General features: G+C 42.6%; 1 protein-coding gene across 2 annotated transcripts; it reads left to right on the top strand.

Annotated features, from left to right (window-relative positions):
- Window positions 1–1,011: 1,011 nt before the first annotated feature.
- wdr81 (WD repeat domain 81) lies at window positions 1,012–14,598 on the top strand. Of its 2 annotated transcripts, none has more exons than XM_056374460.1 (12): window positions 1,012–1,231; window positions 2,030–2,545; window positions 3,441–7,015; window positions 7,100–7,207; window positions 7,374–7,573; window positions 7,763–7,944; window positions 8,251–8,416; window positions 8,754–8,919; window positions 9,041–9,874; window positions 9,988–10,133; window positions 10,300–10,482; window positions 12,717–14,598. In XM_056374460.1, the coding sequence occupies exons 2-12, from the start codon at window positions 2,184–2,186 to the stop codon at window positions 13,041–13,043; spliced, it is 6,249 nt and encodes a 2,082-aa protein (XP_056230435.1). In that variant the 5' UTR covers window positions 1,012–1,231; window positions 2,030–2,183; the 3' UTR covers window positions 13,044–14,598. The 2 variants fall into 2 exon arrangements, with proteins under 2 accessions (XP_056230435.1, XP_056230434.1); XM_056374459.1 differs by having other exon boundaries at window positions 1,012–1,238.
- The last annotated feature ends 281 nt before the right edge of the window (window positions 14,599–14,879 follow it).

Below are 14,879 nucleotides of genomic sequence, written 5' to 3'. Positions count from 1 at the left end.
ACGTAATGTGGTAGAAATCCTCATTATAGTGTTGCACTAGTCAAACTCTGATCCCATTTGGCTACCAGCCATCAGTTATGCACATGACAGCACCATGTTGTATCAAAATACAGCTGTGGTAGACAGATGACCTGATGCTGTTATCTTTTTGGAATATTATCCCAGATTGAGACAAAGTTGGAGCCACTAAAACAAATAAAATAAAAAATCAAATGACTGAAAATACACAGACTGTATACTGTCTGCTGATGGATTTGTCTGTGAAATTACAGACATAATGCCACCTTGTGGGGATAACTCTCCCTACATCCCAGCAGTAGACACTGAACTGGAGGAACTGTCAGTTTGGGCTGTAGTCTGTGATGTGGTGGTCCCTGAAATGAGATGAAGAACATAATTTCCTGGCCAGAAATCTACCAGCAAAATGTGGAATTGTGGCAACATTATCATTCACAACTGAATAGGAATCTAAACATCTAAAGTGGCTAAACCTTTTGCACAGTACTATAGTGGTTTGCTGGTGTCACTTTAAATTAAGGATTCAAGCTTTTTATTTGTCACATGCACACAACAGGATTTACAGTGAAATGTAAAGTTACATGTTGCAGAGATGACAACAAAAACAGAATGTTCAACGTAAAGAGAAAAGGCATAAAAAAAGGTTTAAACAATGTGCCCAGTATGCATTCTGCGTTCTACAAAAAACTCAGTTTATTGACTATTTTATTGTCTTGTCTACTTATGCTCTATTAAGTATATATATATATATATATATATACAAATATATATATTCCTCCTATATATATGTGTATATATATATATATATATATATATATATATATATACATAGATTAATCAATAAATATAGTATTTATTTGAATTTTGATTTCACTACTGTCTGGTGTTGATCAAATGTTCTTGCAGGTCACTGACGATATGGAAGTGTTCCTGTTTTGCACCAGCAGTCACATGAGATGAGGCTGGTGTTGTGTCACGTGAGATGTTGCCTCTGAAACATGGCTCCGACTAGCACAGAGCAAAACACCGCCGTTGTGACCGACTGTCCTCTGTCTGCTGACACGCATCTATAAACACCAGAAAACGTAGCAAGTACATGCCGCCCAGCAGCATGTCCTCGTTCTGTGAAGTTAATGTGGTACGAACTCATGATGCGTGAAACCGGCGGTGCACCGTTAGCTTGACGCCAGCTAGCTGCCAACTGCTAAAAGTGGTAAGAGGTGAGCTAAGCATTAAACAGTAAGCGCTGTTGTTCTGTAATTACAGCGGAGTTACATTTAACATGCATAACTGCGCCTGTTTATTTTGTGTCAATGATTCTAGTGACTGTGTGCTGGCTTTCTGTTTGCTTCAGTTAGGTTTCGTAACGTTAGCCCCTTCTTTAAGCTAACTGTTAGCGTCAAGTTGACGTTACTTCCCCAATTCTCTTTGAGCTTCTTAAAGCTTTTTTTCCGATATTTATAACGTAGAGAATGGTGTCATTAGCTAAATGAAATTTACATGCTTTATTTGAGACTTACAATATCCAATCTTGGTTTTAAGTTGGGCTTTGTTATTTCTTGGATGTTATCTCTGCCAGCCAGCTAGCAACCTAGCTAATGCTATACGAGATGCATTCTTAAAACTTCTTCTTTTAACTACTTGTGCTACATGAGCGTTTATGAGAGTTGTGCACTTGATAAGAAGCACTGAGCAATAGTTTGCTGGTAGTAAAGGCACAGGTGAAATCACTAACAGTAAAATATGAAACTTCATTGGAAACTTGACACCAGGGTAGACTAGATTTGTTGATGGAGCAGAAATAGTTTAGTCATGTGAGTTGAGCTCAAAATTCAGGGACCTGTAGGACAAGTAGTCATGTGCATTCAGCAACATCACATCACTGCCTGCTTTTCTCCTCTGCAGAAAACAGTCTCTCATTTCAGCACTACACAGCAGTATTATTTTTAAAGCATGACAAAAGGAGTTGTTCATTTATAATTTTTTTTAATCTAATTTATACTTTTCATAGAAATTCTCAGTGGGACAGGCGGAAGAGATTAGGTCTGCCCTTGATGACTGGGATTTCTTTCTCCATGGATGTCTGAAAATCATTCCCGGTGGGAGACAGCAAGGTGAACACAGCTGATCAGTGTGCAACTCTGGACAAGCATTGGAGACTCACCATGGATTGGCTGATGCATGCAGTCGAGAAAGACTTGGGGATTGACCGACGACAGCAAGGCCTTGGACCTCGTCCCCGGGAGCTCATAGCCCTTGTTCCTACCCGCTGGGTGATGGGCCTGAGGGAAAGGAGGGTCATGCGCTGTGCTCGCTTTGACAGCATCAATGAGGCTGAAATTCGCACTTACCTTCAGTGTTCCCAGGCAAAGTTGCCTCCTGGCTGGACACGAGTATGCATTCAGGGTCTGAGGAAAAGCAAACTGAGCTACAGATTGGCTAGAGACCCATGTGATCAACAAATGGAATTCATGTCACAGGATTCTTACGTCAAAACCATGCAGTGTGTTTCGCAGCATAATGTCAGGTACTGTATATATTTTGATGTTCTACTGGAAAATGTGCTTGTCACCTTATGCTTGTGCTAAAGCTCAGACAATGTAAAAGTCTCTCTTAAAAGATGATCTGTCACTTCACTGTTGAGTTACTATTTGTGAACATTAGTTACTCTTCTCCAAAGATTTTAATAAAAAGCTTCTCTGTGTTAATATCAGTTAGCGCTCAAACAATTTATCAACAAGTCGAACGATCGTTAGAAAATAAGTCTGAAACAATTTTTCATAATTGAGTACTTGTTCAAGTTATTTGTCTAGCAAATATGCCAAACTTTCTCTGCCCTTTGGAAAGTGATGTTTTTTTGTTCTTTTTTCCATTTTGTATTTGTTTTAATTTATTTATTTACTATGGATTTTGGACAGTTGGTTATATGAAATAATTAGTATGGGGCATATTTATTTTTCACTATTTTCTATTTATAGAGAACAATTGATAAAATAATATCAATTGATAATGAAAATAACTGTTACAGCTCCAATATTGGAGTACCTGGTGCTTCACTTAAAATTAACTAGAACTTGCTATGCAACTCTAGTGTTCATTTATTCAGTTGCATGGCTTCTCATTCACTGTTGCATGAGGTTCCTTAATCGTGCACTCTTAATAACATTCAGCACTTAGCTCTTGCTTGGTTGTAGCTTTTGATAGGTTTCTGTAGTCAGACTTCACTGTTTGTCTTGTTAGACAGCTTAATTCTAAAGATAGATGTCAGGTGAATGTCTTGCATACAGTGAATTTAAGGCTTGCTTATGTGAGATTTATGAGCAAGTTTAAAATACCTAAACTAAATAACTAAATACAGTCATTGAGTATAACATGTTTGAGATAGTAATGTGTCAGCTTTTTGTCTTTCCTTCCTTTTTCAGGAATCTGTGGCGTGAAGTTCATTACAAACTTGTGCAGCCATATGCAGGAGCCAGTGAGCAGATGCACATTGCAGCCGTAGATGCAGTGCGCCATGCGCTACAGAAGCTCTTCAATTCCACATTCATCTCATCTGACAGAGTGTCACCATCCCTCTCTCCAGCCAGAGAGAAGGAGAAAGAAAGCTACTTGCCATCCAGTTCATCTTGCTTTTCCAAGTCCCAGTCAGACCATCTGTGTCCTAATGTTCTGCCCGCAGAGTGTCTGCTGGAGACGGTAGAAATGCTGTACGTGATTCTACCATATACTCAGTATTCACTCCAAGATATTGTCTCCTTCAGCCCAGCCAAGCTCGCTAACAGCCATGCCAAAGTGTTGTTCATTCTCTACCAGCTACTAATAGCTCTACAGGCATGTCATGCAGCAGGTCTGTCTTGCGGCGAGCTCTCTCTGCAGGACATAGCAGTCGATGAGCAGCTCTGCAGCCGTCTCAAGCTCAACCTAGCCCATTATGAAGAACTAGGGATGGTGGAGGATGCAAACAGTGGTGTTACTGGCAGACAGGTGCCAAAAAGAGTCCTGCCAGGGGACAGTGTATGTGTCAGCCAAAAGAACAAAATGCTCTGCAAAGACTGCTTTGATGAACTCAAGACGTTGGTTCTGGACTGGGTTCATGGACGAGTCAGTAACTTTCGCTACTTGATGGAACTGAACAGGTTAGCAGGACGGCGAGGAGGAGACCCTAATTATCACCCAGTGCTGCCATGGGTGGTGGATTTCACTGTGCCATTTGGAAAATTCCGGGACCTCAGGAGGTCAAAGTTCAGGCTCAATAAGGGGGATAAACAGCTGGACTTTACATATGAGATGACCAAAGAGGCTTTGGCAGCTGCAGCAGGTAACGGTGTTGGTGGGGGCGGTGTAGGTGGAGACCTCAGTGGCTCTGTAGGTGCTGGTGGCACAGGACATTCCGACCACCTCCATGTACCTCATCACATATCTGATGTGCTCTCAGACATTACCTACTATGTCTACAAAGCCCGGCAGACGCCCAAGCCAGTGTTGTGCAGCCATGTTAGATCCCAGTGGGAGCCTAATGAATACCCAGCAAGTATGGAGCGCATGCAGAGCTGGACCCCTGATGAGTGCATTCCAGAGTTTTACACAGATCCCTCCATTTTCCGCTCTATCCACCCCGACATGCCAGACCTGGATGTGCCTTCTTGGTGCAAGTCTTGTGAGGAGTTCATTGAGGTCCACCGGTGCCTTCTGGAGAGCAGAGAGGTGTCCCAACATTTGCATCACTGGATAGACCTCACATTTGGCTATAAGCTGTCTGGGAAAGAAGCTGTCAAAGCCAAGAATGTGTGCCTGCACCTCGTGGACAACCACACCAATCTGACTACCTTTGGTGTAGTTCAGCTGTTTGACCAACCCCACCCTCCCCGCTTGTCTCCCTCCCAGTATGCCCCAGCAGAACCTCCTCTCCTTGGCCTTGCTGCTCTTAATGTGCCTTCTCTACACATCCCTCAAATCGACACCATGGCTGACACTGTGGATGGAATGGTACCAGAGTCCACAGGGTGTGAGTCCAGTGGCTGGACCATGGTAGACAGAGATGAAGAACTTGAACAAGGAACAGAGGCTCTGGACTCATTAGCGTCCGCTGTCTCATCCAGTTCAGTATCCTGCTCTGTGCCACTGCAAAGTGTCAGTACAGCAGGAGGAAAAATAGGAGGAGAGCACACAGCACTTATTGTATCTCAGTCCCCAAGTACATTCCCTGGTGATTTTACAAGCAGCTTAGGCCCTGGTTTACGCAGTGCCATGTTACAAAGAGGTGGGCCAATGAACAAGAAACATGGTGAGGGAAGTGTAACTGCCAGCAGTGCAGAGGAAATCAAGATCATCCTCCCCGAAGGCTTCAGCCCATTGCAGCCTTTGGAAGAGTTGGAGAAATTGAACAATTTCCTGGTGAAGAGTCTACACGCTGAAGTATGGCATCCTGCAGGATCTAGTGACTGCACAAGAAATGGTGTGATAATTGAATCTCTGTCCTCTCTTACACAGCTCTACCAAAGAGACATGCAGGCCCTTGGTGTTGTCATTGCTGAGATATTCCTCTCCTTTAAACTGAGAGGACTGAAACCAGGCACCCCCCTCAGACAGCGTTTCCAAGCTGTTATGAAGCTATGCTCTGCCAGCCTCCGTGATGTGCCACTGTCTTTGCACCATGCCCTTGAGACACTGCTGCTAATCGAGAAACACTCTGGGAAAGCACATAGAGAAGTACCAGATTGCCCAGGTCCACTCCTCTTCAAATATGACCCCATCTGCGATGGGCTCCCTCCTCCAAATCCCTGCCAGTTATTGAACTCAGTTATCACTCCCTTTCCTTTCCCTTCCTATTTCGCAGCACTTCATGATTTTATCTTTTCCTACCACACTAAGATGGCGACTACATGCAGCCTTCAAGGAAGAGATGTTGTCTTTCACCTGTGGCAGCAGCTTGAGACGCTGCTGCGTGGCAACATCACAGCTGAGGGTCTTGAGATTCTCTTGCCCTTCATTCTAACCCTCATGCTTGAGGAGTCCACTGCTGTCTATGCTGCTTGGTACCTTTTTGAGCCCATCTCAAAAGTACTGGGTCCCAGAAATGCAAACAAGTACTTACTGAAGCCACTGATCAACGTATATGAAAACCCTCATTGTCTGCGAGGACGTTTCTATCTCTACACTGACTGTTTCATTCTGCAGCTGATTGTGAGGCTCGGCCTGCAGGCCTTTCTCTCCAGCCTACTGCCCCATGTGCTGCAGGTCATCACCGGCTTTGAAAGCTCCTTCTCTGGCTCTGGTGGGGAAGCATGCAAAGGGCTGAGGGCTGGCACATGTAATCTAAGAGAGGAAGAGGAAGAGGACTGTCAGTATGGTGAGGTGCGGCCACCATCAGGGTCTGTTAATGGGAATATGCCTGGTACCAGTGGAACCAGTGTAGGAGTTGGGGTGGTGGGAGACACAGGGCTGGTTGACTACTCCTCTGGCATCAGTCTCAACGACCAAGTCTTTCTTGCAGAGACAGAAGACTTTCAGAATGGGTTCTATGTCAACAGTGGAGGAGGTATGGCTGCTGGGAAACAGCAGAGCCAGAACTCTGCAGCCAAAGATCAAGACCAGGAGTCTCTAAGTGTGGGGAAGCTAAGCGACAAAAGCAGCACAAGTGAACTCTCACTGGGTGATGGAGACTCAATGCGGGATCGAACCAGTCTCAAATCAGCTGACAGCAGCCAGGACCTGAAACACACGAGTGAGGGAGAAGATGGAGGAGAGCTGGAGGAAGACGAGGTGACTGAGACTGAGGGTAAAGAGGGGACAGATGACGCTACTCTACCCAACCTGGAGCTCACTCTCTCTGGTTGCACAGAAGCTTCAGGAGCCACAGTTGCCACTTTGGAGGGTGAGTTTGTGAATGGAATGGCACTGGAAGAGACTGAGAAAGGCATTGTGGGAGAGCAGGAGGAGGAGGATGACCATGATCCAGCAGAAGACTCTGAGGAGAAAGAGCAAAAGATTCTTCTAGGTGAGTGATTGGTCAATGTTTATGTAATGCTTTTGTTTATTAAGGGATAATGACTAATGTTTTAAACTTGTCTCCCACACACAGACACAGTCTGCAAAACAGTTCGATGGCTGTCAGCGAAGCTCGGACCAACAGTGACGTCTCGATACGTCGCCAGAAATTTGCTGCGACTGCTCACAAATTGTTATATTGGTACGCAAATATACAAACATAAAAGTTTCATTTTCCCCTTTATACATTTATATTTTGCAACATTGACAAAACCATCCTCTGGGGCTTTTTGTTTTCTAATTAATGTTATGCTTTACTGCATGTGTTTTCTTCACTCCCTTTTCCCTCTCATGTTCTCTGCCTGTAGGGTCTGAGAACCACCAATTTGTGGCCCCTGCATCTGAGGAGAGCAGTCTGGACAGTGTGGGAATGGGCAGCGTGTATGAGAAGAAACCTGTGGTTGGTGATCAGACTGCAGGACCCGTGTTGGACTGTCTCATCTACATAGCTCAACTTTATGGAGAGCCTGTCCTCACCTACCAGTACCTGCCTTATATAGGATATCTTGTAAGAGGACAAAAAATATACCAATTAGAGAATGAATGTAGATAACTATCACCACCACACCCCTTTTTGCCTTATTAAGCTAGTTTGCTTTTTCATGGGGAAACTGTTTGTAACATTTTAAGGTAATTTCTTTGTTCTGAAATACTGCCAAAATGTACTTTTAATTTTACCAATGTGCATGGTTTCCAGGTGTCTCCACCTTCTTCACAGCGTCTTAACACACGTAAGGAGGCAAGTCTGCTTGGAGCTGTTGCACTTACACAGAAGATTGTTGTCTTTCTCTCTGATACCACTCTAATGGACATGCTGATGAAGATCAATCAGGATGTGCTTCTGCCACTACTGGACCTGCTCACCACCCCGAGTATGGGGTAAATAACAAACATATCCATGTACAAAAACATACATATATACATGTATGTTGAGGCACCACACACAATGGTGCCTGAAGGTTCTATAATTCAAAGACAGATTGTCAAAAAGAAGCATCGTTGTAAGATATTGCAGATTGTTTGCTTTTTGCTTTTTTTTCCCCTCAGCATTTGTCAAACACTTTGAAGTGTTCATACATTTTGAAGCGCTTTATCTTTTTCATGTTTGTGTTGAAAAATAATCATAAAATGTGCTTCAATAGATCTGCCATTCATCCTTGGTTGTACTCGCTCTGCTGTACTCAGGTTCCCCAGCGGGGTGCAGACTCGTACTGCCGTCTGTCTCAAGACACTCAGCCTGATGGCTCTCATCTGTCTGCGCATTGGGAAGGAGATGGTGCAACAGCATATGGCTGACACTCTGCGTCGATTCTTTGCTGTTTTCTCTCTGCTGCATTCTCTGCAGCCCCAGGTATGTACACACAGAGACACAAAATACAGAAGGACTGACTGATCTCAAGTTTATTTCTAGAGTACTTTCAGCAAGCACTTTTCTCACAGAGAGCTTTATGTAAAACAAATGACACAAAGGCAGATGGAAATATGGATAAAAATAAAAACAGAAGACAGAAACTTGGAATATGAACTGTATGACAGATGGAGAGAGAGAAAGTACATGCATTTGTGAGTGTGGCTGGATGGTTGTTGCAGATCATTTAAATGTTTATCCATGCACTTCCATCTCTTTCTCTGTAAAAATGGAATTGTAAAATACACAGATGTGGTACACTGTCTCTGTTATGCTGTAGCTGGACAGTGCCCCTCGCAGAGTTGTGGGAGAAGTCACAGTGGTGGATGTCTGTACAACTGAAGAGTTGAACGTGACATATGAGTTGGGGGTCTTGGAAGAGCTGCAGGCTGTCTTCAACCCTGAGATGGCCCACGCCTCTTACATCCCCTTCTACTGTCTTATTGGTAGGAAATACCCTGGTTTGTGTCAAATAAGAAAACCCTATCCAGCAGAAACAAGGCAGTAAACTGTATATACTTTTACACTTCAGTGGTATAAATCAGTGTTATACTCTGATTTCTGTAGGTGACGTGGCAATTCGGAAGCTGATTCCCAACCATGAAGTGGTGTGGCAGTTGGTCCAGTCCTACCATCAGAGTGTGAGCCAGGGGAGTCCAGAGACAAACCTCACAGCAGCGTCCAGGGCAGAGCTGCCTCCACCCTCGATGGGTCTCTCTTCTGGTTTTGGCAGACGATTGGGTTGCAGCCCCTTCCCTGCACCCTCAAGTAGCTCCACCCCACTGGGAGACTCCCTCCCTGAGTCTGGCACATTTGGGAGCCACCTAGTCGGAAACCGTATCCAAGTCTCCCGAGACACCGATTATGGTGGTAGCCCCAATCTGGGCTTGGCCAACTCCTGGGGACGCTCCAGCCATACCACCCCCATCATCACCACTGCCTCCACCTTCACCACTCCATCTGTCGGCACATTGGTTTCATTCTCCTCCTCCTGGGTGACAGGCCCCAACCTGGAGGACAGTGCCCTGAAGCAAGAGCTCCCTCGCAGTGGCCGCTCCCTGCAGGGCAACTGGCTGGCCTACTGGCAGTATGAGATTGGTCTCAACCAACAGGATCCACATTTTCACTTCCACCAGATCCGACTGCAGAGCTTCCTAGGTCACTCTGGCACCACAAAGTGTTTGGCACCACTGGCAGGAGAGGATTACTTCCTTTCTGGAAGTAAAGACAAGACTGTGAAGCTTTGGCCTCTTTATAACCATGGCGATGGGACACAGGAGGTGGAGCCTCGGCTGACTTATAACGACCATCGAAAGTCAGTCTTCTATGTTGGACAACTGGAGGCTTCACAAGAGGTAGTCAGCTGTGATGGTACTGTGCACCTGTGGGACCAGTATACAGGTAGAAATATCAATCACATCGCATGTCTTCTCATGATTATTACTGTGCATCTGGAGCTGATAATGTTGTTCAAGTACTTTGCTATGCAACTACAGTCTATCTTTTGTCCTTAGGCAAGCAGATCCGCTCATATGAAGCCGTGGATGGAAAGAATCCGATTACAGCTGTGACTTCAATGCCAGCTCCACACTGCAGTGTTGTGTTTGGCAGTGCAGATTCTGTTCTCCGCTTCATTGATCCTCGCAAACCAGGATTGCAGGTAGCAATTTCGCTAAGCAAGCTCACTCTGTCAAGACCTTTGCCATAAAACATTCAGCAATTAATCAGCTGTTGCAGTGTTTTCATAAATGCTAGTGCTTTTTACACTTCTCCACTATAGAGTTATTTCAGACTTGACAGTGACAAAACTTCCCTCATATCCCCAGCATGAATTTCGTCTGGCATACAACAATCTCAGTGCTGGGCTCATCCGCTACCTGGCAGTGAGCCCTTCAGGGCGCACAGTGGCCGCAGGTTTCTCATCTGGCTTCATTGTTCTGCTAGATGCACGTACAGGGCTTGTTCTGAAGGGCTGGCCGGCTCATGAGGGAGATATCCTCCAAATGAAGGTATACTTGGAGTGTGTGTGCATTTGTGTGTGTGGTTTTCTTTACCATACGTCTGAATTACTGAATAGAGCTGCCTCTGGGTAACATCTTAGTCAGTGGTGTTCAATTCAAATTTATATATTATTTCTATAATTTGGGAGCACAATGCATAAATATAACAATAAATATACATAACAAATTACAACAATGCCGAATTAGGATAGTTGGTTTTAGTATCAGTAAATATGTTGAATGCATTAATAACTTAGTGCTTTTAGAATAGTAGAAACATAGTTCTCAGGCTCTGTATTAAAATCGCTGCTGGATGCCCAACTGTCTTTAAAGAAAAGGGAAAAGAAGATGTAAAAAACCCGAATGAAAATTTTTCTCTTTGAAAATGGTGCAGTTTGGCAGTCAACATTTACTTAGGGGTGTCTTTAAATGTACATGTATATGTAACAGCTCCTTTGTGTTGTCGTACTACATCATCATAATGTATCATGCATTTGACATTAAAGAGGCTTTTTCTGTCGATCAGTAAAAAAAAAAAAAAATTACCTCCTACAACAATTTAATGTTGTAATGCAATAGAATATAAAATCCTTCAAGTGGATAAATACTGAATGCTTTCTGTATGCTTTGTATGTCCACACAGCATGAAAGGTTTACAGTGTGGGCCCACACTAACTTGAACCCTCATTAAGGACCCATATTCAATGAATTTCTCAACACTGGGCTGACGTATGGGACTTTTTAACAGTCAAGTTGTTTACAGAGGCTGTGGGCCATGCAGTGTGTCACAAATTGGCAGTCACTCTCTATGATGTGGTTAAACTTTGTATTCCGCCAGATAAACTTTTCCTTATTTGTTATTTATTTCACAGTAATACTTAAAGTGTTTATTGTGTTTCTGATGGACAGGAGGGTAACAGGAGGAGACTATTGTGTTTTCAGCTGCCAATTCTATGTTTTGGTGCATCAACCAGCAAAATCCAGTGGGTATGAAATCCCAATCAGACTTTCTGAGAAACAGTGGAAACAACTGTGGAAATCACAACCCACGCAGTGCACATCAGCCGGTTAATCACTTGTCAGTTGTGTTGACTCTCTTTATCTGAGTGACTTAACAATACTTAACAATACATGTGTATGTCTAACATACGACCTCTTGGTGTGTTGTATACATGGGGTGTTGAATAATTTTATACTGATGCTTGAGCTGATTTTCGATGAAGGTTTGAGAGCTGCCTGCTCCTGATGAAAATGAAAAAAAGTGTTCTATTAAATGCATTGAGTTTGCTATCGTCAGGAAGAGGACCATTGCTTTTTATGTGCATTCAGCCTGTAATTTAATAGGTGTAGTGTTAACTTAGTTCACATTTAGGACCATCCAATTCATGTAAAAACCTGAGCTATTGCATGACACCAGTACCATCCCCAAATATCCACCAGAAAATTGTTACACTGTATATCTGGACCACATCACGTACTCAAGCTAGAAGGTGTGGCTCTACTTTTCAGCAGTCATGTGATAAGTATTCAAAAAGACAATCAGCCAAGTGGCTTTTATTTTGACATTCCCCAAAGGTAGTGGTGTAGAGATGGTGAAAGTTGTACCCAGCAAATCTGTTGTCAACAAAACGCAAGGATGAGCAAACTTTATTTAACCCCAAATTAGGTCAAGGATTGTAGCTCTAGTTTTAAAAGCACAAGTTTAGGCAAATATGGACACAGGTTACTCATTATAAAGACCACAGTGGTTCTCATTGGCACATATTACTCAGACATCCCCTCAGGTTTACATGTGTCAACCAGTGGCTGTTTTCATATTAAACTGGGAAATTAAAAACAAATTCTGATCATTATCTTATTTTATTCAAAATAAAATTTTGTTGTAAATAAAGATCATCAAACACTTTGAGCTTACTACCAAGTGAAAGTTTTAAGTTTGTGGCTACAGGAACAGTGCTAGTCAGATGGTTTTAATGTTTTTAATTAAATCTCAAGTGCTTTAGAGCAGCAGTCAGTCAATACCTGTAGACATAAAAAGTGAGAAATTGATATAATCAAAAAGGACTCTGTAATCTTGCCTGATTTTTCCTTTCACATATTCTTTAGTTTTAGGGTACTTATAAGGACATTTTAATTGCATTGTTTTGCATCTAATCACAAATCCTGACAAAGCTTATACTGGCATATTTACTGGGATATGACATCAGCAGTCAGTGACTTCCTTTCTTGTGTTTTCCCTTCAGGCTGCAGAGGGAAACTTGGTCATCAGCTCCTCCACTGACTACACACTCACTGTGTGGAAAGATCTGGAGAACAAGCCCATACGCCAGTACAAGTCACAGTCTGACCCCATCCACGCCTTTGACCTTTACGGTTCGGAGATTGTAACCGGAACAGTGGCTAACAAGATCGGGGTGTACTCCATGGCAGATATTTCCCTGAGCCCCGTTAGCAGCACAAAGCTGAGCTCCGAGAACTTTCGTGGCACTCTGACCAGCCTGGCGGTCCTGCCCACCAAGAGGCTTCTGCTTCTGGGCTCTGAGAATGGTGCCATTCGGTTACTAGCTTAAATCAGTGGTTCCCAGCTACACTAAACACTCTTACGCTGACCGTCAAAGTGTCTTATTTGTGAATACACCAGGTGTCTGAGCTCTCTCTGTCCCTTCTCCTGTGCTGGAGGTCAATTGTCCTGGTAGAGCAGGTTGTCAGTTCCTCTCAATGGTTCTTTGAATGAAGCAGCACAAGTAGAGGCATTGTATAAGCTTCATGTCTACTGAATCCTTACACTCTGGCTGCACTGAATTTGATGGACAGGAAATGTGTGCCACACTATTGACATTTATCATGTACAGTAAATCCCATGATTTTTTTTTTTTTAAAAGACTATAGATGTATAGATAATATATAATGGGAAATTCTTGACAAGGTCATTTATTCTTTTGACTAGGTCAGTTATTCTGTTCAAAAGAATGAATCAGAAGACGTGCTCAGGAAGGTGGAACCAAACCTGGTTCTTATGTAGTGTTTACACTTTCCAAATAGATGCATAACAACACCAAAAATACATTGACCTCACCTTTCATTTCCCTTGACAACAGAATACATGCGTATCCAAATGCACTGATTAAACTATGCAGTATTTGTGGATCAAATCATTTGTTTTTGTTAGCATTTCTCCATATTCCATCAGAGTTGTTTCAGAGTGGGTTGTTTATACATCATTAACAATAAAAGTACACTCGCTGGTTCGGCGACCATCTTGGTACATCTTCTCAGAGTGGAGACACTTCAGTTCAGTCGTCACACACAAATGTCAGTTACCGATGCACAGCCTTTATTCTACTGCACAAGTATGGCCTGAATTGTAACATTTAGATTCTCACTCAGATTTTAAAGACTGAATGTTTTTATCCATGAATAAATTACTTGAAGTTGCTTTGGGATTTTCTAAACCGTGTTTAGGGATTCTTGATTTAGCAGTTAGAACCTGTAGCAGCATTATACTGGGAGTGTATCTTGGCAGACGCCACTTTGACTGGGTTTGCCAGTTAGTAGACTCACAACTTTCTAATCTGTGACTACAAAAGCTAACATAGGACCAGTCAATGCCAAGATAAACAGTTTTTGTATTTTAACATTTATATGTTACTGCATATGAAAGTTATACATCAATAAAAATGTGATTTAACTCGCTACTTATTGTGTAATACAAATTAATGTATAGTAAAGATTTTTTTTCCTTAAATCAAGCCCACTTTTCATTAAACTCTTAATGGATCTAAACATGTTTTCAAAGCCCAGTATTATCCACCAATCAAAGCTTTGCTCTTTGTATGATTTTATCACTGTCATGTTGTAAAACACTTTGCCTACTTTTCTAATTATTTGCCCAAAGCTCAAAATGCTCTGACAAGTGTGCTACACTTTTTGATATTTTTTGTTTTTTGTAAACCTGGAGCGAAAGTTCAATCCTAAAAAAAAAAACAACTTGGTTTTAAAAAAGAACATTTGTAATTGCACGACTGATGTTGAAACACCTGATCCAGAATCTCTGCAAACATTTTAAGAGAAGTCCATGAAAAAGCTTATTTATTAACTGGATTAATAAAAATTACTTCCATGGTCTCTGTGTTCCAGTTCTGTGTGATTCACCTGGATTCATCATGACTCCCCTGCCTTACAATCTTCACTGAGTCACTTGCGTTCAGATTGGACAAAGTCCCCTCTTATGTTTGCAAATGACTCATGTGATCTAGAAGATCTCCTTTGCTTAGCGGGGGAAATGTGAGCGAATCAGCTGAATAAGTTTCCTTTCTTCTCTATTTTTTTGAGTCTCTTAAAGATATTATTGGTCACAACATATAACTGATTTTTAGAACAAGCAGTCAAGTGTTGCTGTCAGTTTT

This window comes from Seriola aureovittata, chromosome 4 (genome assembly GCF_021018895.1).
Source record: "Seriola aureovittata isolate HTS-2021-v1 ecotype China chromosome 4, ASM2101889v1, whole genome shotgun sequence".
Lineage (NCBI taxonomy): Eukaryota > Metazoa > Chordata > Actinopteri > Carangiformes > Carangidae > Seriola > Seriola aureovittata.
Note: the sequence above shows the minus strand (reverse complement) of the source record. Positions and strands in the feature narration are given on the sequence as shown.